Source organism: Cyprinus carpio, chromosome A24 (assembly GCF_018340385.1).
Source record: "Cyprinus carpio isolate SPL01 chromosome A24, ASM1834038v1, whole genome shotgun sequence".
Lineage (NCBI taxonomy): Eukaryota > Metazoa > Chordata > Actinopteri > Cypriniformes > Cyprinidae > Cyprinus > Cyprinus carpio.
Window position 1 is genome coordinate 23,812,784 of NC_056595.1, and position 25,888 is coordinate 23,838,671.

At 33.6% G+C, this 25,888-nt stretch overlaps 2 protein-coding genes and 1 pseudogene across 2 annotated transcripts in view; 1 reads left to right on the forward strand and 2 right to left on the reverse strand.

Moving 5' to 3' along the window:
• Window positions 1–25,888, reverse strand: part of LOC109057198 — a 318,686-nt pseudogene that overhangs the window by 204,985 nt on the left and 87,813 nt on the right.
• Window positions 8–9,439, forward strand: LOC109047456 (receptor-type tyrosine-protein phosphatase eta-like). The gene is made up of 9 exons (XM_042714828.1): window positions 8–1,294; window positions 4,416–4,670; window positions 4,753–5,010; window positions 6,273–6,566; window positions 7,228–7,479; window positions 7,597–7,863; window positions 8,019–8,116; window positions 8,462–8,526; window positions 8,670–9,439. Exons 1-9 carry the CDS (start codon window positions 58–60, stop codon window positions 8,683–8,685), a joined length of 2,742 nt encoding a protein of 913 aa, XP_042570762.1. The 5' UTR covers window positions 8–57; the 3' UTR covers window positions 8,686–9,439.
• The window catches only part of LOC109057194 (glucose-fructose oxidoreductase domain-containing protein 1), a 25,933-nt gene continuing 16,767 nt past the window's right edge, over window positions 16,723–25,888 (reverse strand). The window contains exon 2 of the mRNA XM_042714835.1: window positions 16,723–18,594. Coding sequence (XP_042570769.1) covers window positions 17,672–18,594 — 923 coding nt within the window. The 3' untranslated portion in view covers window positions 16,723–17,671. The remainder of the gene's footprint in view (window positions 18,595–25,888) is intronic.

Consider the following 25,888-nt stretch of genomic DNA (forward strand, 5'->3'; position numbering starts at 1 on the left):
CCTGCTAAATACTATTGTACCTGAAAATAAAACACTTTTTAATTTTATTTGTATATTATGTGTAATTGTAATGTGTATCTTTGTTCAATTTTTTTTTTAGGCTCAGTCATTTGGGCAGAGGAGCAGTACTTTCCTCAGTCATTCAATGCCACATGGGATGAGGGCAGACTCCACTGTCAGTCCTGTTTCAAAGAACTGACGACCATCACCAGCAGAAATGTCCACCTCATTGTCCAGAACCTCTCTTTGGACTACTGGGTTGGACTCCGCAAGAGTTACAATGGCTCCTTCCCATGGGCCGCATGGTCTAATGGGGATCCTGTTACATATCAGAATTGGTACCCTGGTCATCCTGTTCCAAATAAAGAAAAGAAACTGATTCCTATATGTTCCTCAATTACACAAAGTCCACTGAGCACCCTAATAACTACCACAACATCTACCCCAACATCAACCCCAACATCTACCCCAACATCAACTCCAACATCTACCCCAACACCTACCCCAACATCAACTCCAACATCTACCCCAACATCTACCCCAACATCTACCACAACATCTACCCCAACATCAACCCCAACATCTACCCCAACATCTACCCCAACATCAACTCCAACATCTACCCCAACATCTACCCCAACATCAACTCCAACATCTACCCCAACATCAACTCCAACATCTACCCCAACACCTACCCCAACATCAACTCCAACATCTACCACAACATCTACCCCAACATCAACCCCAACATCTACCCCAACATCAACTCCAACATCTACCCCAACATCAACTCCAACATCTACCCCAACATCTACCCCAACATCAACTCCAACATCTACCCCAACATCTACCCCAACATCAACCCCAATATCTACCCCAACATCTACCCCAGCGACCTCAACACAAACCTCCACAGTCACTTCTGCTTCAATAACCTCAACGTTTCGAAGAAACAAAGAAAACGATACATGCCCCATATTGTCCGAAATGCTTTTTTGCTTAAATATGACATGTGATGATCTACAAAGTGCCATGACTATGTGCAATAGAACACAGACTGTTACCTCTAAGACTACAACATATAGCACCACCCCTAAAGTCACAACATTTAGCACCACCTTTAATGCCACAACAAACGGCACCACAACTGAGAGCACCACCACCAGCAACTGCGTCTTTGAACCCGAGCCAGATCCTGAACAGTACATCGAGGATGCTTGTGTGGTCCTGCTCAGCTTTGGCATGTGGAAGGAAGAAGACTGCAGCAGAACTCTACCTTTCATCTGTTATGAAGGTATAAGGACTTTGTCTTAGAGCACAGCATCGTATTATTAGATTCATATTGTTGATACTCTGACAATCTTAAAAAGAAAGGTTCTAAAAGGAGGTTTTCATTGAAATGCCAAAAATCAAACAAATAATGTATAACAAAAATATAAATCAGAAATGATGATATGCTTCATTGGCATTTTGTCTTCTTGTGATGATAAATCTTTCAGTGAACAGAAACATTTTTAGTTTATGAACATTTTTAAAATCCAAAACTTTGGTGAAAGTTTCCGTGGATGTAAACGCTCCTTCATGGAAGCATTAATGCCAAAAAGAACCTTTATTTTTGAGTGAGAAGAAAAGGTTCTGTATGGAACCTTAAAGAGTTCTTTCAGGCGTTTCATGTAATAATCTTTTAGAGGTACCACTTATGGGATGGGTTGAGATTTATTTAATTAATTTAGTTTTAATTCATTTTTAATTTTAATTAACTAAAATATTCTGAATTAATCAGCTCATAAACATACTTAATCAGCAGAAAAAAAATAAAATAACTGAAGTGTTATTTCATCATTTACGACATTTTTTATGACAGCTTTATGACATAAATTATATATAAAATATACAGTCATGACCAAAAATATTGGCCCCCTTGGTAAATGTGATCAAATAAGGCTGTGAAAATTCATCTGCATTGTTAATTCTTTTGATATTTTATTTAAAAAAAATCACAAAAATCTCAACTTTCATTGGATAATAAGAATTTAAAATGGGGGAAAATATCATTATGAAATAAATGTTTTTCTCAAATACACATTGGCCATAATTAAGGACACCCCTAGAAATTCTTATGAGTAAAATAACTCTAAAGTATATTCCCATTCATATTCACAATTTTGAGTACTCCAGGGTAATTATGACCATTAAATTATCCAGCCATTGCTTCCTGTTTCACAGAAATATAAATAGGGGGGAAAACAAAGGCCTAATGCCCTTATTCATCCATCACAATGAGAAAAAACAAAGAATATATTTCTGATGTGCAGCAAAAGATAACTGAGCATCACAAATTAGTGAAGTGGCTTTAAGAAAAGAGCTAGAGCAGTGAAAATTCCCATTTCCACCATCAGGGCAATAATTAAGAATTTCCAATCAACAGAAAATTTTACGAAACTTCCTGGAAGAGGACGTGTGTCTATGTATATCGTCCTAATGTGCGGTGAGAAGGAGAGTTTGAGTAGCTAAAGACTCTCCAAGGGTCACAGCTGGAGAATTGCAGAAAATAGTTGAGTCCCGGGGTCAGAAAACCTTAAAAAGAATTGTCAAACAGCACCTACATCAACACATGTTGTTTGGGAAGGTTTCAAGAAAAATTCTCCTCACTCATCCAAAAACAAAACTCCAGCATATTCAGTTGTCAGACACAACTGGAACTTCAAATGGTACTGGCTTCTATGGTCAGATGAAACTAAAAAATGAGCTTTTTAGCAGCAAACACTCAGCAAAAACCAAATATGGGTTTGGTGAACACAGAGAAAAAAAGTTCCCCATGTGTATAATGAAATATACTGCTGTATTTCTGATGTTGTGGGCCTATATTTCTGCTGGAGGTCCCGGACATCTTGTTTAGACACATGGCATCATGGATTCTAACAAATACCAACAGATAAAAAATCAGTAAGTGACTGACTCTTATAATGCGCCATGTTTGGATCTTCCAACCGTACAATAATCCAAACACAAACCTCAAAAACAACACAAAAATGGGTCACTGAGCTCACTGAGCTCCTGCTATAGCCATTCCAGTCCTCTGACCTGAACCCTATAGAAAATGAGTGTGGTGAACTGAAGAGGAGAAGCACCAACATGGAGCTGGGAATCTAAAGGGCCTGGAGTGATTCTGGATGAAGGAATGGTCTCTGATCTCTTGTCAGGTGTTCTATTACCTCATCAGGCATTACAGGAGAAAATTAAGACCTGTTAAACTGGCAAATAAAGGTTTAAAAAAGAATTCAATAAAAGGGTGTCCTTAATTGTAGCCAATGTGTATTAGAGAAAAACATTTATTTCATGCTTTCTTAAACCCACAATATAAAATCAAATTATACAATTAAATGAAATATTTTAAAAAAAATTACAAAAAAAATATCAAAAGGATTAACAATGCAGATGAATTTTCACAGCCTTTTTTGATCATATTTACCAAGGGTGCCCTTATTTTTGGGCATGAATGTAAATGATAGTATTGCACAAAAAAAAAAAAAAAAAAAAAATCACTCAGGTACCTAGCTATTTAAATTAAAGAACTTTACTAGTATTTTCCAAAGGTACTAAGTAAATGTGATATTCTGTTTACTGCGATATAAAAATATACAGTACTTTTCAACAAATTACTTGAACAGTAGTTTTGGAATTTGGGAAAAAGGTGAAAAATCTTGATTTTTCATGTCTGATTTAATGTACTTTTTAAATTTTTTTATTTTTTTACAGGCAAATGGTACAGATTAATTAATTAATTATTTTATTTTTTATTTCTCTATTACAGGCCAAACTCTGTAGCCATTTAAAATTACAGTCAACCAATGCATTTTAATTACGATCCAAACAAAGATGCTGCACACATGGAGCAGTTTCTGATTTAAATTAGATTACATACATAAAACACACCTGCATGAAAGCATCTTAGCATCAAGAACTTATTAAAAATCTTAAGATAATTTTTCCACTACAAAAAACCTTTTGTGAAATGAATGGAAATGCTACAGGTTCTTTACTGGCCTTGATTGTTCCATGAAAAATCTTTAACACCATGGAAACTTTTTAATCCACAAAAGGTTCTTTATAGTGAAAAAGTTTATTTAGATTAATAAAACACTCCTCCCTCTTATAAAATTGGTTTGTTTAGGAATTGTTTACTGAAAGGTTCTTTAGGGAATCCAAAATGGTTCTTTTGTTTTTAACACTGATTTTTTTTTTTTTTTTAATTATTAAAATGTTCTACAAAAATAGTTTTTTTAAGAACTTCTTCACTGAATGGTTCTTTGAGGAACCCAAAATGAAACCTCCTTTTTAAACCTTTATTTTTAAGAGTGTAAATAACTTGTAAGTTTCTGCTGATATACATCATTGCATCTATCTGTCTGTAGAGCGCTTTTTTGGCCAGATAAACATTTCCGATGTGACCACAAGTGCAGGCAATCTGAGCTGGTCTGAGGGACCCGGTGCTGAGAACATCAGTCACTACAGAGTGGAGGTCACTGGGGACAAAAACCAGACATTTAACCGGACTGAACTGTTTCAATACATAGAAAATCTGACAGCAGGAACTCTGTACAAAGTTCAGGTGTTTCCTGTGAAATGTGGCAGGGATCTCAATCCGCAGAATATCTCCTTCTACACCTGTAAGTAGACTTGGACTTGACTTCATTGTGCGCAACATGGTTTTAACATGGTTTCTCTGACCCATGCTGTCCCTTTTTTTAGATCCCTCTGATGTGCAAAATCTGATTGTGGTGAGTGTGACAAATGTTAGCGCCAACCTCAAGTGGAGTAAACCAGATGGAAACCATGACTTCTACTCAGTAACTTTCATAAATGCATCGAAAACTAAAGAACAAAAGTGTTATTATGAAAAGTGCACTATTACGGATCTTATTCCAGGAACCGAGTATGTATTCACAGTTAAAGCTGTAGTGAATAAGACAACTGAAGGTGTGCCGAGCAACGTTTCTGATTACACCAGTAAGTGCAGAAAGTTTCATGCTTAACTGTATTCATCCATCCAAAGCTGTAAACGTTTCCAAATAAAGCATAATTTCTTAGTTTTAATTTGAGTTTTAGTATAGCTTTATTAAGAAATTAGATTTTATTTTTTATTTTTAGGTTAATTCCAGTTTATTTTTTTGTTTTTTTCTTTGCCTTTTTTTTTAAGATTTATTTTATTTTATTTTGTTTTTTTTATTATTATTATTATTATTATTATTTTTATATCAGGATAGGACAGTATATATTGACAGAACAAATGTAGGAGAGAGGGGTACCTACATAAGTTTACAATTTAACTTGTGTAAAAAACTGAAATATCACATAAAACAATTGTGAATAACACACCATCTCCATCCCCTATGTTTAAGACATATAATTGATAATGTATTCGTTTTATTTATATTTTGAATAAGCTTTTATTTTTATATTTTTATGTTATTTATAATTACAGTTTTAGTCATTTTGGTATGTGCTGTTGTCATTTTTATTAGTTTTTTATTGTTTTAATTTGATATATATATATATATATATATATATATATATATATATATATATATATATATATATATATATATATATATATATAAAGAGGTAGTTTTATTTATTTATATCCTAGTTAATAATTTCAGTGTTTCATCTTTAACTGTTTTCATTTTATTGCCAAGGCAACATTTTAATTTTTATTTTGTGTAAGTTTTTCAATTAATATTTATATTTTATTTTAGCTTTTTTTTTTTAATTAACAGAAATGTTTTTAATAGTTTTCTGTTTTAGATTTTCATTAATGATAATAGCCTAACCCTAGTTGAAGAGAATAAAAGTGGCGCAAAACACATGTATCAGGAATAGCGTAAGGGGAAGTCACTTTTTCATGCATCATAAATATCTTGTGGTGTGAGAGTGCGCGGATGAAATGCAATAAACTCTGAAATGATTCTGAAATGATTTTGGCAACCAACATCTGAGATGCTGTGTGATGTGATTGGTCCGCTGGTTAGTCCAGTTATCCAATCACATCATCCGTTGTGCATCAAGGGATTTATTCAGTAAATGTGTTTTCACATTTAAGAATTTATGCACAACTTGGCGCTTCCATTCAGCTTGTGATAAACTCAGATTCATATAGGCTAAAACAGGTGGATGGCTATTGTCAAAGTAACAAGCATTCCTGTGACCACAACTATTGAGAGAAGCTCATTTTGATAGACTAACTGCTTTTGTTGGTGTTTACTTTTCAGTACCTTCAACTGTCAGAAACCTAAAACAATCAGAATTCACGGAGAGCACAGTCATAGCCTCGTGGGAAAAGCCTGAGGGAGGACATTCAGGATACCGCTATTGTCTTCTTGAAGTCAATACCACCGACCAGTGTACTAACTGCAGCATCAGTGGCAGTACATGCAATGATATAAAGGCAACAAACATCACAGAAAGTGATAAAAATCCCGGCAGCATGTTTTGTGTGTGTGTGGCAGCGCTAACAAAGAGCAACACTCTGTCAGGAGAAATGGTTGGAATCCCAGCATACACACGTGAGTCTCATGTTCAGTAATTACATTCCTTCCCTAATTAAAGGCATTTCATGTATCATGCATGTACTGTAAATTCTAATTGAACATTTCCATCACTAAGCTGTAAGCTTAGCGCATTAGATAAAGCTGAATGTGAGTTGACAGTCAAACAATTATGGAAGATTGTTTCTATAACGGAATATAAAAGTGAGTTCACATTTCAGACTTTTTTTCTCAGAATTGTGAATTTTTATTTTACAGTTCAGGCTTTGTAACTATGAATTGTTTATATCTCACAATTCAGACTTTTTTTTCCTTGCAATTGCAAAGTTATATCTCAAAATTCTAACTTTTTCTTAGAATTTAGTAATTTTTATTCCATGATGGAAACAGACTTCCACAAACAAGTTTTTATGTGTTTGACTGCTGCTTAGATTTTGTTCAAGCCTGCATTCAACACTGTTTTAACATTTCTTAAGTTCTGACAAACTCATGCTCTCTCCTCTCCTCTCCTCTCTCTCTCTCTCTCTCTCTCTCTCTCTCCTTTGAGTGTTTACTACTGTCCTTTTGCATTATTGACACACTATTTTCCTATTTACTACTGTAAAGTGCTTTGATAAATCTGTATTGTAAAAAGCGCTATATAAATAAAGGTGACTTGACTTGAATTCTCTCCTTACAGGCCCCAAATCTGTGGACCTCAGTTTGAAGCCTGACTTACAAAAGATGAACGCCACCTGGGAAATAAATGGGAATTATGAAAAATTTAAAGTGACAATCACAAGTGCTTATGCAAAGTATATTCAGTCATATAATACTACAGACAAGGATTACACTTTCATTAATCTGAAGGCAGGAGTGTTTTACACTGTTTCAGTTGTCACTCTTAATGGTGACCTTACAAGTGTACCTGCTAATAAGTCAGATTACACCCGTGAGTAATCATTACATTGCGATCACTATTTTTCGATTATTTTTCCAGAAGCTTAAATCACTGTCTTCATCAGCTTTTCAAGTTCAGCTGTATAACATCTCACAAATCAATTCACAGGGCCTGCTAAACCTACCTGGGTAAATGCCACCGCTAACAAAAATAACATACAGCTAAGCTGGAGTGCTCCAAAAGAGTCTGAGGGTGCCTTGATTCAATATATAGTGAAATATAACACTTCTTTCTGGGATGAAACTAATGAAATAAATACAACTGAGACAAATATCACCATTCATAATTTAAGACCAGGAACAAATTATACGTTTAATGTCATGGTCTTAGCTGGAAATTTGCTGAGTGATCCAGAAACTGATAGTGAAATCACAGGTAAAGAGACTACATTTTGTTTGTTTATGAAGCAAACATTTGGCTTTGTTTACTTCTATTGCGCTTCATGATTATGCTGTTCATTCTAACATGTTATTAGAATGAGTATTTTGAGTAATTTTTCCATGTTTAAAATCGTCTTTGTTTATTTCCAGAGCCTGAGAAGAGGACACTGGTCCTCACGATGTTGTGTTCCTCTCAAACCGCACTTCATTGTGACAAACCTGAAACTCGGAATGAACTGTTTGAAACGGTGAAGAAATGTTCAAAGACTACATCAAGCTTGTTGCAACTTTACAGTAACAGAATTATTATGCAATGAATGCACACGAGAAAAAAAGATGATGATTAAAAAAACACAATGACCAACATTTAGACTTCATAAATTGTTAAAGTTATTGCATTTGCACTGTTATACTGATTACAAAAACATGTATTTAGATTTAACAATAACAATTTTTTTTTATTATTTATTTAAACCTTTTATCTTGAATGCAATTTAAAAAAAAAGAAAAAAGAGAAACATTCAAAACCAGCTTTGTGCAAATAGCTGGAAAAATTTACTGAAATAAACACAAATTTTCTTTCTGTCTTTCAGCTGAAAAAAATGTTTTATGACAAATTTCAAAACTTGGTCCACTGGAAGCTTAAAGAAAAAAATAGGTTTGTAAAAACAGCTGGATCTCCAGCAAGTCACATTTGTTGTCATGAATATATATATATATATATATATATATATATATATATATTTTACAAATTAGTAAGATTTGTTTGATTTATATTAACCTCTGACTCTCATTTCACAGCAAAGACATCCTTTGAATCTCTATGATGTGGCCTACAATCAAGAAAGAATCACACACTGAAATAATGTGTGATTTCATGCCTGGTGAATTCTGAATTTATTTTCTTACATTTCCATGAATGCAACTTACAAAAGAGGAACAAAAGCAATGTGTCAGAGAGCCAACAATATATGTTATATACAATTTTATTAGATTAGATTAGGAAACAAGGGAGAGAAGAGGAAACATTTAGAGAAGAAATATACGTTTTTGGTAAACTTTACGGGAACCAAATGTCCTCACAGGGATAGCAAAACCTGATATTTTTGACCTTTTGGGGACATTTTTTTGGACCCCATTAGAAAAACACCTTATAAATCATACTAAATGTTTTTTTTTATTATTTTCTGTGTGAGTTATGGGGTGAGGATATAGAATATACAGTATAAAAATCATTATGTCTTTGGAAAGTGCATTGGTTTAAGGGGTTGTTAAGTGCTTGTTTTTAGCTTCTTGGAAGGTTTTATTTAGATTCTCACTCATTTTTGGATCTGTATGGCAATTTTTTCTTCTTACAAATTGCATATTGACATTTACTATAGATTGAGTGGTGTGATGATATTTGCTATATTTGTGGGAGCTATAATTCATCTTCAAAACTTTAACATGAATAACTTTTTTTAAGACCTTTGCTATAGCTTCATGTGAATTCCAGTTTTAATGTTCATGATGGATTACTGCTGATTATTTTGGGGACTGGTTTCATTATAATTAAAGATATTACACATGGGTTTGTTTGCTTTATTTCACTACTTTATGCAAGTTCTCAGTATAATTACTTTCTTTCCAACTTGTGATGTTCATTTACATCTACAACCATGAGTCCTCAATATTTCTGTCTTGTTTTCCAAATATATAAACATTCTTAAATCAAGATACATTTACTTGAAAAATTAATATATATATATATATATATATATATATATATATATATATATATATATATATATATATATATATATATATACACACACACACACACACACACACACACACACACACACAGAAATAAGTTTTCAACACACCAACATTTTTTAAACAGCTACAATGCTGCAATTTGCATGAAATTTTACCTGACATTGGCATTAAACTCATATTACATCATATTATTAAAACCCATAAAAAAGTTCTAAAGTGAAATGACACAGGAACAAAATTTTTATATTTCTTGAGTTAATGCCAATTTCTGGTCAAAATTTCATGCAAATTGCTGCATCGTAACTGTTCAATCAAAAAAAAAAAATGTTGATGTGTTGATTATTTACAGTATTTCCCCACTGTATATATATATATATATATACTTTTTTTAGATATCTGAGATATCTGAAAACATAAAAATACATTTATATTTTTAAATATATATCCAAAAGTATTTAAAAATAGACATTTTTTCTGTATTCATTTATATATTTATTATTTATTATACATAATATTATATATTATGTATTTATAATATATATTTTTAAAATATGTATTTGGGAAAAAAAAAAAAACACAATTCCCATCATTTTAAGAGAACTATTGAATGCTCATTTTCAGCTCATTGCTGAAAAAAGCAGAATATGACCATCACGGATCTCTTGTTGTAATAGAACACTCCCACCGTGTGCTCTACTGCATTAATGCATCGATACAAGAGGCACAATCCACATACAACATAATGTGATTGTGAAAGTGATGTGATGTGTAGCCAAGTGCATGCACATAACTATAGACTGAGCAAGTAATACGTCTCATAGCCCTACTAATTCACCCATCAAAATCTCACTCCAGCCAGGAAAGTGAATTTGTCAGCCCTGGTTTATTCAAAGAATCAGACCTCCTTCCAGACTTTCTGAACGGCGTCATGTCGGATAACGTGAACAAAAACATTTCTCTTATCCTACATGTACAAACATAGAGTAGTGCGAGCATGAACGCTCAAACACAGCCTTCACAGGTCAACTGCTCGTAATAAACACTGAACTGAGTTAAGGACCGTTCAGATATAGAAAAGAAGAGGCTGCTAATAGCCTACAGTACATTGTCTATGACTGATAAATAGGTGTCCATCACTTCAAAACATATTTAAGAGTCCATGCGTTCACGATATACATATAGTGCAATAAATATATGCAAAACCATCCATAAAGCATCAAAATGGACAGGATTCTTTTAACATTTGGGCAACACAGCACTGCAGATGGGCAGCATTTGCAAACTAAACGTGTGATTCGTGCGATGTTCCTTTGGTGCTCCACTGAAATGGGCAGATAACCCAGTGTCAAATGTTGGTTATAAGAATGTTGTGGGAACATTGTTAGAACATTGTTAACCTTAGAAGGTTATTTAAAGGGTACAAAAACTTTTTTTACAACATTCTACTAACTTTGTTTACCCAAAAAACAACATTATTTGAAGATTTATTTGTAATGTTCTAAGAATGTTAAAAGTACAGTTTTTTTCTTGTGATTAGAACATTATTTAAAGATTACTAAAAAATAAATAAATAAATTCTTAGAACTTTCAAGTACAAAAAAAAAAAACCTCATAAGAACATTCCGAGAACATTCTAAGAATGTTTTCTCTGAATGTTATGAGAAAGTTACATAAGTATTAACTCTAAGAATGTTTAGGGCCATTGCTGAAATAGGCCCAGATTAAAAACAGACGAAAATTTTCCGGAAGCTGAACAGTTTTCCTTTGCTATATTAACTTCAAAATAATTCTTAGAATGAAATTTGGAGTCCGACTTTCGGACGCTTATACACAGTGTTACTTTCTTATTATACAGTTACTATTATTCTATATTATTTGCGCTGTGACGTTACTGACGTAACTAGGGATGTTCATTTCAGTTATTTTTCCTAACCGACAACCGAGGCTCGTTAACCAATTATTAACCGTGAACCGTCAAGATTATTTTAAATTAGAATTGAATTAAATTAGAAATGATAAGTGTCTGTGACCCATTAAAAATACTAACAGAAAAACATAATAAAGCTAGGCTATATATAGGCCTATAAAAATATAACAAATAAATAGGCCTACACGAGAAATATATTTTTACTATTTTAAATCATAAATTAAGAAAATTAACGAAAAACTGTGCAACGAGTATCCTAGTATGCAGAGTTTCGGTTCATTTTTGTGCTGCGCGAAATGAACCCAGACGGCAGAAAGCGGCATCCTATTTTTCTTTAGGCTTATTTTACAAAAGCACAAATATTTGTTTTTATTGTGAATGTACACAAATAAAGGCAAACCTTTTACAATTCGGATTATCTTTATGACTAAAAGGAGTCATACAAAAATCAAGTGATTGCACTGGCGCAGCATGCGCATGCACAGTTAAGCATTGCTACCTTGACAATGTAGCCTGTTTATTATCATAATAAACTACAGTCAGTCAAACTGAAGAAAAAAAAAACCACACACACACACACTGCTCATGTACTAAAATCTGTTCCATTAAGTGTTATCACCGTACTGCCGTGATGTTATGCAAAACATTTAGTTTTACATGGATATTGGAATGTGAGTGAAGTACATAATAAATAATAATTTGGCATTCAAATACATCGCGAATACGGAAACATTTGATTTTGTGTCGAATGAGAGACCCAACATTCGTTTCAGTTTCGTTTTAGCCTAAATTAATTTTCGTTTGGCTTGTCATTTATATTGCTGTAGCTTCTTATATTTTTAATTCTTGTTCTTTTCTAAATACTGTTAATCGAAATGATTAGTTGTGAAGTGAGGGGAACTAAAATAGCCTAGCTATGTTTACAGTGTTTATTATAGCCTAATGTTTGTAAACATTTTGCTTTGCATTAAGTCTATTTCTGAATGAAATAATAAAACGTGACTTCTTATTCTTTTCTTCTCTTTAAAAATAAAATAAATAAATAAATTACTTTAAAAACTGTATTATGATAATACATCATTATTATTATTCATGTTCAATAAAGGCCGGCTGGTGGCGTCGCTTCTTGGTCAGTCTGAGTGCGCATGTAAGGTAAGGGTCAAATGCACATGCACCAATGGCGAGAAAAAATAGGCCCTTTTTGCGCCACAGCATCAGCCCCAATTCGGTCTTAATCCGGCCCTGATTACTACTAATAAATGGCTAATATTCTAGTAATATGCATGCTAATAAGCAACTAGTTAAGAGACCCTAAAATAAAGTGTTATCATAACATTAATAGCGCTTTAAGTCAAAGTTATCTGGTCTTTAATAATGTTGTCCAAACGTTTGCACAAAAACATTTAGACATCATTAAATGTTACTACTTAATTTAGAATGTTCAGATAATTTTCAGATAAAAGTAGCATTCTTCTAATGTGTTCAAAATGATAAAATTTAATGTTATCTTAACATTTGCATAAACAAGAAAAACATTCAATAACGTTTTCATAACTCAATGGGAATGCTATACTACACTAAACGTAACAGTATACTGTATGTGAAATGCTGTAGAGTCAAAGCAACTGGGATTAATACACTTTGTTACTCAATATTTACTCAAAATTCACTAAAATATTAGAAAACATCTGCATGGTCCTTGGAACCGGACAATTATTTATTTTACCAAACATTGGTTTCTATTAACATTTAACAAATATTATGATTAACATTTGCAAATGTCTCCCTACATTTTGCAGTTCAGAGACTTGAATCCACACAGTGTTCTTCCACCCTTTAAAACCACCAGTGATGACTTCATATACAAAGCACAGCACAAAGAGCAGAAACCAAACAAGGTTTTGAAATGTTATTAGACGCACTTTAAAACTGGTGGTCAGTGTGCTCTAAATGTGGACATAAATTACAATAACAGTAACAGACCCAAACAGGCTTTTTCTGCTGTATCCCTTCTTTAATCAGTCTCCATCACACACACACAGGTGTTTGCACATGCTGCCCAGCAGGAAGAGTATACAGTACATATTCACAAACACAGAGAACAAGCGCAATCTTACACTGAAACATTTCCAGTTGTAACGGGTTTTTTTACAGGTTCAAGTTTGCAGTTGAGCTTTGTTCAGAAACAGGCAAGTTCAAGCTTACAGTAGTCGGCATTCGACTCCAGTGTGTCCATGTTAAATCAGGGATAAACACCTCTAAAGATGACCAAACGTCCCTCTCGTGACTGACATTACAAGAGCATTTCATTCTCAACATCCCTGAGACTCACTGAAGTTTGAGTCTCGGACAATCACAGAAACAGTTTTATATCGCTGTCAGTGGTGTAGCAACAACATAGCTGTTTTATGTTTTAAAAGAATAAAAATCAAGCCCTATTTATACTGCAGCCTTAATGTCTCACATCATAGAAAAAATCATCTCTGGAGGTCCAAGTGACAATCTGTGGAAGGCCATTTCCGTCACATGAGAAATATAATCAGACTTAATTGTTAATTATTATTATTATTGTTTGTTTAAAAATTCATAAAAGTCATAATCGTGATATGATATGGCAAAAAAGTTGAAATTATGAAAGAAAAAGGTAGAAATATGATATAAAGAGTCAAAATTATGGGGGGGGGACTAAATTATGACATAATAAGTCAAAATAATGAGACAAGGAGTCATGACCCCTTAAAAACTCAAAAAGACAAAATTATGATAGTCTGACAAAAATTCTCTATTGACAGTCTAAAGTATGACACAGAAAGTCTTAGTTATGAAAAAAAAATAATTATGATATACTTGAATTATGACAGTCTAAATAGACATAGTTATGACAAAAAGACAAAATTATGAGATAAAAAGTCATCATTGTGACAAAAAAGCGAAATTATGAAAACTGATTTTTGACAAAGATTCAGTCCTAACATAAAAAAGTCAAAATTGAGATAAAAGGTCATTATAATGACAAATAGCTGAAATTTTGAGATAGTCGAACTATGACAAAGTTTTGAATGATGACATACTGAATCTAAAGTATGAGATAGAAAGTCATAATGACAAACGTTAAAATTATGAGATAAAAAGTAAAAACTGACACAAGTTGAAATTATGATGGGGGTTTATGACTTTTTCTTAAGTCATAATTTCTACGTTATCTCATAATTGGCTTTGTAATAATTTCGACTTTATAATGATCATAATGACCTACTCTCTCTCGAGTATCTTGACTTTTTGTAATAATTTGACGTGTCAACTTCAAGTTTTATTTCAGAATTATGACTTGGTATCTCATTTTTATGTCTCATAATTTCTACTTTTTGTCATAACTCACTTTTTAAGTTTTTTTTTTTTTTTTTTTTTTTTTTTTTTTTTGTGAAATTGGGCTTCCATACACTGTAGTTTATGCTGTTCAGTTTGTGTCATAATTATCAAAATTACGAATTGAGACCCTTGAGAGCTTTTAACCTCCACAGACTCTGAATTATTCACGTCCATGGCAGCACTCATAATGTTAACATGGATTCATGTGTGGTTTTAATGTTGATCGTTTTATCACCACATAAATCTACTGCTTGCAAAATATTAAACAACAAAGAAAGCCTGTTTCACACTGTCATTATTTCACTGAATCCTGATGATTGCAGCAGTTTAAAGCTACAGTTTGTGCTTTGGCTTCTTTATGTAAATATGCTCTGCCTCTCATGTAAATTACATTTCATTGTATTTGCTTACTCAAAATGCTCAATTTATGGCCCTTGTTAGCAGAAATATCACATTTAGCAGCGTTACTCACATGCTGCTTCTGTGTGAGTTGTGAAACAGGCCTGCGAGAGAATGATATTAAATGCTCTCTTGTCCAACAGAGATGATTTTTCCTTGAAGGGAAACCGGGACAGGTTTAGTTTGGGACTTTTAAACGTTGACATCACACTTCCTGTAGAAATGCACAAGCAAAGGCCTCTATTTCCTGTCTCACAGTACACACACTTCCTGATTTGATATGAAACACTCTGAATAAGAAATAAATACCATTCATAAACTACACAGAGCATATTTCCAGTAATGTACAGCAGGTGTTTCTCCAAGCAGCATAAAATACGCATAAAACACAGCCACATGATTCGACTCTCCAGTCTTTCGTCACGAGGCTGATATAAAGCCGTCGTGACACAGTGAGAAGTTGCACAGTGATGGACGACCGGCAACACACCGGTCTTCAGTGCATGCATACAGCAAACAGATCCTAGTCGACAAATAAAATACTGCAGAATTGAGCTTAGCAAAACATATGGACTCAAAAATCAGATTTTAAAATGTTCTCTGTACGTTAATCACCTTGAGAACTCCAGCCATATACACACTGCAAAGTTTCAGTAGTGACAGCTGCATTTAAATATTAATTTCGTCTCCTAAACTAGGTATACACCAATACATCTTCAGACTGAAAGATCTCTAGCACCTTTAGCATGTCTGAAACATTTTGGTTTATATTTTTCAGGCTTAAAAAAGGCATTTACTGGGACTCAAAGAAGTGCAACGTTCTTCAACAGTCTTAAGCAGCGGTTCTCAACTGTTTCGCAACTGGAAATTTGAGGGGGAAATTATAAATGAAATGCAACTATAATCAAGTGTAGTAAGGAGAAAATGCATCTTTCTATCATTTGTCCACACGATTTCAACAAACTCATCAATCTTTTGGTAGAAGAGAGTCAAGTTAGATAGAAAAAGATACCAAAAATCAGGAGCAAATCTACACCAGGTAAAAAAATAAATATAAACCAGAAGATGACATTAGATACACATACAGATAAATAACATTTCTGCTACTATTTATGCATTTACAAAATAGTTTTCCCATTCAGTCTATCATGTTATTAACTTTGCATATATTTGGCTCTAAAAAGTTCATGTTAATATTAACAAAATATATAACAATAACACAAAAACTACTAAAAAAAATCTTAAAATCACTAAATTTTTATATATTTCATCAAAAATACAGCAAAAAAAAAAATAATTTATTTGATCAAAAATACAGTAAAAACAGAAATATTGTGAAATATTATTATAATTTAAAATAGCTGTTTTCTATGAGAATATATTATAAAATGTAATTTATTCCTGTGATCAAAGCTGTATTTTCAGCATCACTACACCAGTCTTCAGTGTCACATGATCCTTCAGAAATCATTCTGATATTATTATTATTGCTCAATTATTACTAATGCTCAATTATTAATAATAGTTCCTCTTATAAGCATAAAAACTGAAAGCATATTCCAAACTTTTGACCTGTAGCATATAATATCATTTCAGTGTTTGATTTGAAGGAGATTTTTGTTTACCTTTGGGTCACCACATAATGTCGGATCCTGAAGCAAAACCAGTTGAGAACCACTGACGGTTAACACGACGTGACGTTTGCCATTTCATATTTGGCAGATTTACAATTCAAAATCTTACAGGTGGAAAACAAAGGACCGTAAAGCCACAGCTATAACAATCAAGATACCAGTTAAAAAACACGCACAAACATCGGGATTTTAAATATATCAGTACTAACAAAGCAGAAACATCTGACACTCTTTGTGTTTGTTCAGATCGACCTCATAACACACAGCAAAATCCTGTAGTTTACAGTGCGAGTGGAGATGTCATGCGTTTGACGCAGGAGTCTGTGTTTGCATTAAACGTGCTCACGCTAGCATGCAAACACGTGCTGACGGATGCTGCATCGGTAGATGACCTTGCCTGGGTTTCACAGACAGACGACGCTGAAAAGATCCTGCAAACCAAAGTCAAACTGAAAAGCAGGATTGCATGTCCTACAAACATGTCACAAGTACAAAAGCATTTCAGCGTGGTTGTTTTCCATCTGAAAGCATATTTATTGCATACATACAAAACAATTCCAGCAGCCGATGTTTTAACGCATCAAAACACAAGCTGAACTCCATGCATGAGGCACAAATGCATGTTTCCTTCAGTTGCATGTACTTCTCCAATTTTCCAAATGCTCCGAATGCATTGAACTCAATATGCATCCATGCACATTTGCTCACACGCTGCGTTAGCAGTACAGCGACATCCGGCTGCGCCGCATGGCCTCGCTGATCAGGTACGCGGGACTCACTTCCGGTTCCTCCGTCATCACCACGATGTTCTGCCACTCGCCACACTGATTGGACTTCTTGATCGTGTCCACGACGCAAAGTGCATACAGACAGTCCTCAAAAGTCGCGGCCATCGTCAGCGGCCGGCCGTCCCACGTTCGCCGGTCGTCTTGATCCTGAAACGCCTGCCGAACGGCTTGAACCATGCAGATGGTGCCGATGAGATACGGAGACGGGATGTCCCGGAACGCCTTGTCCGGTAGGGACGCGTTTCCGACAGGTGTGCTATCCTTGAGAAGGAGCTCCTGACCGCTTTCTCCGTCATTCTTCTGTCCGTACAAATCCGTCCCGCAAACCGTCAACCTGCCAGACGTTCCTACGACCACAACCTCCTGCCGAAACTCGCCCGGGACGTTAAAATTGAGCGTAACCGTGCAGCACGCGCCTCCTTCCAGCACCATCTGAAAGGTGCAGAAGTCGTCGCTGGTGATCTGCCGGATCCCACAGATGTGGTCCGTCTGCTTGACGAACGTCTTGAGGAAGCCGTGCACCTTCGCCGCACGCCGGCCCGTCAGAAACGTGAGCAAGTCAATGATGTAGCTCCCGACCGAATGCAGCCCGCCGCCGCCCATCAGGTCATCGCAGCTCCAGTTGTACTTCTTCCCGAGGAGGCTCCCGCCGTGAACCTGCGCCTCGCAGACCAGCAGCTCGCCCACGTAACCCTCCTCCAGCAGCTCCTTCATGCGGACGAAGGCGGGGAGGAAGCGCAGCACGTTACCCATGATGCTGAGCAGCTTCGGGTAGTACTGGGCTGCTGACATCATGCGGAAGGCATCCAGCGGCGTCGCCGTCCGGTCGCATATCACGTTTTTTCCAATTCCTAGAAGAGGAAATGAGAGAGAAAGTTAGACAAAACTAAACTCAGACATCAGGGATCAGAGAGTCTTCAGAAGAGGATAGCTCTAAAAGAGTACATGTATTTTGAGGAAAGTTTGCCATCTGCTGGTATTTATAGGTAGTGCAATGAAAAGAAACCTGTTGTGTAAAAAATTATTTTTCAAAGTTACAGATAATTGGGGTAAGTTTTACATGAACATACTATTTCAGTCTATCTATTTTAAAATCTTAATGTTGATTTAGTCTTAATTTGTGAAATTTACTAGCCATTTTGAGTGAAAATGATTTCAAAGTAAATCTTAAAAGTATTTTTTTTTTGTGTATTAGAAAAGAGGTTTTATTTGAAGAACACAATCACATCAGTGAACAGCACACTGCAGAAAAACACTGTAAAAACTATTTACTCTGCTAGTAAATTTCACAAAAAACAAAAAACAAAAAAAAACAAAGAAACAGCAAGTAACACATGAAATACAATTTTGAAGATATATATATATATATATATATATATATATATATATATATACATATATTTGTAAAACATACTCCAATTGTCTGTTTTATTTACAACTTATACAACTTATATATTAATGTATTTATTTTTTTACAGTGCAGGTTTCCTTTCATTGCACTACCTATAAATACCAGCAGATGGCAAACTTTCCTCAATATACATTTCAAAACAATAAAATATATCTTACAGAGGGATTTGAGTGTTTAGATGGTACTGTCTGTGAGTCAATTGAATTAATCAAAAATATCAATTTGGATCAATTTATTTAATTCTTGCTGAATAAATGTATTAATTTCTTGTACTTTTTTAACAGCAAACTTTGTGTAGTGTAACTGTATGTACTAAAAGCTGAGATGTTGCTAGTCTCATAAGCTGAATGATCAGCACTGAAGTCCTGCGTAACGTCTTCACGGTCTGATGCACGGCATTCTCCTCAGACTCACAGCAGAATAAACTAGCAGGCTAATCTCCCATCAGCTCCTGACGGCAAGACCTGAGTCAGAAAATTAATCCAGCTGACCCATTTCTAGAAATCCAGTGTGGGAGACGAGAAAATAAATCTGTGTTGGTTCAACAGCAGCCACGATTCAGAAATGCTCACCAAGTCGCATGAAATCAAAAAAACAGATGTTTTTACTTTCTCCTGTTCTTATTGTGAATGACTGATCAGTGCACGTTATTCCACAGAGAAATGCCTGTCTTCCATTAAGATAAAACCACTTTCCTTTACAGATGATGTCATCAATCCCTCTTATTCTTAAGCCCCTCCCCCTCAACCTGACTCATTTCTGGTTCATAAGAGCGAGCGAGCGAGAGTGAGAGAGAGAAAGAGAGCGTGGGCTCATTAGTGTGAGGATACCAAGATCCAAGACCTTGCAATTTCTTCCTCTCTAGGGATCCCAACAGCATTAATGCACATTGTACCTGCACAAAACACACACACACACACACACACACACACACACACACACACACACACACACACACACACACACACACACACACACACACACACACACACACACAGACAAACAGACAGACAACTACATCTGTATCCTCTCAGTAAACAATTATGCATCTATCTTAGAAACCTAGCAACCAACCAGAACACCCTGGCAACCACTCCAAAACATTCTAGCAAAATACAAGCATCTAGGTCACATCAAAGCAAGTTATGATAACATAGTTATAATCAGCAATTCTGAACATCTGTAAATCTAAAGAAAGGCAGCCAATACACAAATACAATATTATACTAACTTAGCTGATAGATATGCTGAAAAACATTAAAATGAGCACAGATGCTCTGGTCTGTGGATTGTGAAGGAGGAAAACTGATGTTTGTGGCTGATCTGAATTATCAAAGCTCTGAACTGACACGCATCATACTCTCTGTGCATGTGTTTGTCCGTATCACATCTCCATTAAAAACACACTAGTGTTGGAAGCAGTTTTAATAGAAGAATAACTTAATATTTCTGTAAAGCATGTTCTTGTGATCATGTTTGTATTCTCATTGTATGGGACTGTAGTCAGGGTAATGGGGCACAAATGAAAACAAGTGAAGTATCAATGTACATATTACAAAAAAAAAAAAAAAAAATATGTAAAAGAAATTACTTTTGCAGTGAAATAAATAAAAAGCTCAGAGAGTATTACACATTAATCCAGAAATTCAGACATATGCATTACACTGATGTAGCATCAACCTTGACTAAGATACTTATCTGACTGGTGAAAATAAAATAATTAACATTGCTAAAAATGATTAACACTGGATAATATTCAGTCATTTCAAGCATCTGTCTGCATTATTTTTCAATATTGTGTTTTATGTACATATATATATAAATATATATATATAATATATATATATATATATATATATATATATATATAAATTGCTTTAGATTTACAATAATATTTTGTTTTTCTTTCCATAAAAAAACAAAACATATTTTGCTTATAATATTTAATGACACACACACACACACACACATAAACACACACACACACACACACACACACACACACACACACACACACACAAACACACACACACACACACACACATATATGTAAAATCTTTGAATATCAATCAGTGTTACTGCTTTTCCAGGAGTTTAATTGTGGCATTAGAGAGCAGTGGAGAGGAGATAATTACACTTCCATCATCCTAATGGAGCTCTGTCTCTGAGAGAAAGAGAGAGAGAGAGAGAGAGAGAGAGAGAGAGAGAGAGAGAGAGAGAGAGAGAGAGAGAGAGAGAGAGAGAGACAGACAGAGAGAGAGAGAGAGAGAGAGAGAGAGACAGAGAGAGAGCTAAATCTGCACTACAAAACGACTCACGATGAGATGCAAAGCAGCTGCTGCGTGAGGTTCAGAGAGATGAACAGAGAAAAAGCCAGAGGTGAGGAGATGAATGGAGCCGGTGGGTTTATTTTCATACATTTGGACAAAAACATCTCTGAAACCCCCCGAGACTGATGATCTGATCAGGTTTAGAGTCGACATGAAATCAAAACTGACCATTCGCGTTCTTAAATGCATGTTCCTGCTCTCTCTGTGAATAATTCATCAGTGCACATCTGATCCAAAGAAAACAAATGTCTGTCTTCAAAATGCTTCATCAAATCTCCTCGGAAATGACTTTTACTTTTTGGCTGACGTCACATTTTTTTTTTTTGGGCTGCTTGAATATTCAGCTTCAGTCTGAAATATGACACATTACATGTAAAATAGGTTTTGAATGCTTTTGTCAAAGGATTAAAATTTTCCAAAAGCATGTACAATTTTTCTGTTCTGTACTACATATTTAGTTCAAATTAGCAATATATATATATAATTTCTTATTTTAAAAAAAAAAAAAAAACCTTAATAATACTAGGAATATTAAGATTTTTAGCAACAGAATTTCGCAGATGTGAAGAACATAGATAGATAGATAGATAGATAGATAGATAGATAGATAGATAGATATTTTGCATTTTTATTCAAAATGTACAAATAAAATAAAATAAAATATAATAAAACTGATCGTCTCAAAACCAAACATAAAACATACTGATATCTTTTTTTTTTAAGACATTGGATTTTGAGAGATATATTTGTACATTTTTCTTTCCATAAAATACAAAAAAAAAAAAAGTTTTTAATTTAAAACAGTTTAACTATGACTGATATACACTGCATAAAGCCTTCTCCTGGAAAGCAGCTGGATAATGCTATTAACATATTTTTCAGTAACGTTCCCAACAATGATGTTCAAACATCACAGAAAAGCAAATGTTGAAATTTACATGGTATGAAATCGTGAATTATCAATGGACAGATTTAGTGATAACTGGCTTAAATGACGAGCAGAAACTCCCTCACGCTGGCCTCGGGCCATCAGGAAACCGGGTCAGACTTATTGTGACCGCGTCCTGGAGCTGTTCGTTTACATCAGTGAGTATTGTAGCTAAAAGCTGATGATGCTGATAATGCAGTCTTATTACTGTGCTGTTAATGTAGTGTCTATATGGAACAAGAACAACACAGCGTGAGAGTCGAGAGTCGATGTAATCGAGCAGAGACGCTGTGAACACATTCCACTTGACCCATTACCTCAGGGTCTAAAACACATCCAAACCCAGAGCGAGTAAAACAGGTCCGGCTGTGAGTGCTGGATTCCTCCAACGGCCTGAGCTCACATTTCCACTCCGTCTGAAGCCATGAATGAGAGATAATACCAGTGTGTGTGTGTGTGTGTGTGTGTGTGTGATAGGATACAGCTGCATCTGTATGGCAGAGATCCAAGCCGCCCCACACACACACACACACACAGGCACATCAATCACAGCGAGCATCTCAATGCTCCAACACACAATATTCAAACACAGTCTCAGCTGAGACACATCAGGAGCCAGAGACAAACACACACCATACACTCACGATCTGTGTGTGGACACATTGATACACACTTCATATAGCATCATACTGTATGCATCATATATATCATATATTATTCAATCATATCATATTTGAAAATATATAAAATAAATCATATATAAACTAAAAATTATATATATATATATATATTTATATAAATGTATTATCTTTTATATTATAATAAATGCATTATATATGTATGTATATTGCATAAAACTAAAATAAAAATAAAATAACTAAAATTAAAAAAAACAATACAAATAACAAAATCACATAACAAAATTACTAAAACTTAAACTAAAATAAATGATGAAATAAAAAAAACTAAAAGCTAATTCAAAATATGAAGAAATTGTGTAATAGCATATAAATAATACTAAAATAATACTGATATAAATCAAGAAAACTGCAAAAATTTAATTAACACCTATTTTTCACAAAAAACTATATTTTCCAATCCTAATAAAAAATCAAAAAATAAAAATAAAAAAAAAAAATAAAAATAAAAATAAAAATAAATGAATAAAATAAAATAAAATAAAATAAAATAAAATAAAATAAAATAAAATAAAATAAAAATAAAATAAAATTAAAAATGCATAAAAAGAAGAAAGAAAAGAAAAGAAAAGAAAAGAAAAGAAAAGAAAAGAAAAGAAAAGAAAAGAAAATAAAAAAGTGGGTGTGGTTATCATCCAAAACTGATCTTCTCAAAACTACCATATGTGACCCTGGACCACAAAACCAGTCATAATATCAATATTTTTTAAATTGATGTTTATGCATCATCTGAAAGGTGAATATTGGACAATATTTGGCCGAGATAAAACTATTTGAACATTTGGAATCCGAGGGTTGAGAAAATTGCCTTTAAAGGTTGTCCAACTGAAGTGACCATGTATGACAGAATGAACTACACTCTTCAGCAGCACACTTTAATCTATATATGTGTGTATGTGGATGAGAGTGAGAACATCAGCACACTCACACTGAGCATTAAATCACGCCTGCAGGACACAGAAAGACTTCTGAGATTGAATTACAATCCCGTGAGAGACTGCGCCAGAACACACTATTGATCTCACACACACAAAAACAGCCTCATCTTCTACAGCAAAGAGAAAATCCTGAGAATCAGCCTGCAGATGGAGAACATGCTTCTGTGCTGTGGTCTCTTTTACTGTCAAAATAAAATCTAAATCAGAACAACGACAAATCACATGCAGCTCTGACTTCATGCTGACATTAGTTCCTGATCAATAAAGATCAAAAAACATCCTGCATTTCATCTCATTTAGAAATACATCGGTACATAACAAATACTGTCATTTGGTTCCATGTATCTATCATTGAGGCCTAGAAAGCTTCAAACTTTAAGGCATTTTAAACAGTTTTCAAAACTTTAAAACAAGTCTTTGTCAACTCAATATTCAAAACTTATCTTAAACTTTGCTTAGTTAAAAATTACATTTACATGCATTTCAGTTCATATAAATTTTACTTCCTTACATTTAAATTTGATTGTACATTTTTAAAAAATATTTAGAATTTTTGAACTTATATTTGAATTACTGAAGTTTTTATTTTTATATTTTGCTGTTTCCATTTTTAAAGTTTAAGTAATTTAGTTTTTGTGTTATATATATATATATATATATATAATATAATATATATATATATATATATATATATATATAAATACAGTACAGGTCAAAAGTTTGGAAACATTACTATTTTTATGTTTTTTGAAAGAAGTCTCTTCTGCTCATCAAGCCTGCATTTATTTGATCAAAAATACAAAAAAAAACAGTAATATTGTGAAATATTATTACAACTTAAAATAATAGTTTTCTATTTGAATATACTTTTAAAAAATCATTTATTCCTGTGATGCAAAGCTGAATTTTCAGCATCATTACTCCAGCCTTCAGTGTCACATGTAACATCCAGTCTATCACATGATCATTTAGAAATCATTCTAATATTCTGATTATTATTATGAGTGTTGGAAACAGTTCTGCTGTCTAATATATTTGATGAATAAAAGGTTAAAAAGAACTGCGTTTATTCAAAAAAAAAAAAAAATTCAATATATATATAATCTAATAATAATATTTTCTTTACTGTCACTTTTTATCAATTTAACACATCCTTGCTGAATTAAAAGTATTGATTTTATTTTAAAAAAAGAAAGAAAAAAAAATTACTGACCCCAAATTACTGACCAGTAGTGTATATTGTTATTACAAAATATTTCTATTTTAAAAACATAGCTTCTTCTTTTTTTTTTTTTTTTTTTTTTTTTACTTTTTATTCATCAAAGTATCCTAAAAAAGTATCACATGTTCTGAAAAAATATTAAGCAGCAGAACTGTTTCCAACTTTGATAATGAATCATCATATAAGAATGATTTCTAAAGGATCATGTGATAATGATCCTAAAAATTCAGCTTTGCATCACAGAAATAAATGATAATTTAAAGTATAATAAATTTAAAAACAATTATTTTAAATTGTAATAATATATCACAATATTACATTACATTTTCTGTATTTGTGATCAAATAAATGCAGGCTTGATGAGCAGAAGAAACTTCTTTCAAAAACATAAAAAATAGTAATGTTTCCAAACTTTTGACCTGTATATATATGTCTATTGTCTATTTATTTTAGTTTGAGAATGAAAATAGAAGTTTAATATTTTAAAAAATTTAATTTCATCTTCATTAACATTTATTTTAATTTCAAGTAACATATTTATTTATTTATTGGTCTGCATCTTGTTTGTACCTCAATTCAAATTCAGGAAATTGAACTTAAATTTAAAACCCTAGTACA

Bases quoted from the DNA above. Each gene is read 5' to 3' on its own strand.
- LOC109047456 (XM_042714828.1), top strand. From the start codon at position 58: ATGTGTAATTGTAATGTGTATCTTTGTTCAATTTTTTTTTTAGGCTCA. The intron at 1,295-4,415 runs GTATAAGGACTT...ATCTGTCTGTAG, and splicing joins ACCTTTCATCTGTTATGAAG to AGCGCTTTTTTGGCCAGATA. The intron at 4,671-4,752 runs GTAAGTAGACTT...CCCTTTTTTTAG, and splicing joins GAATATCTCCTTCTACACCT to ATCCCTCTGATGTGCAAAAT.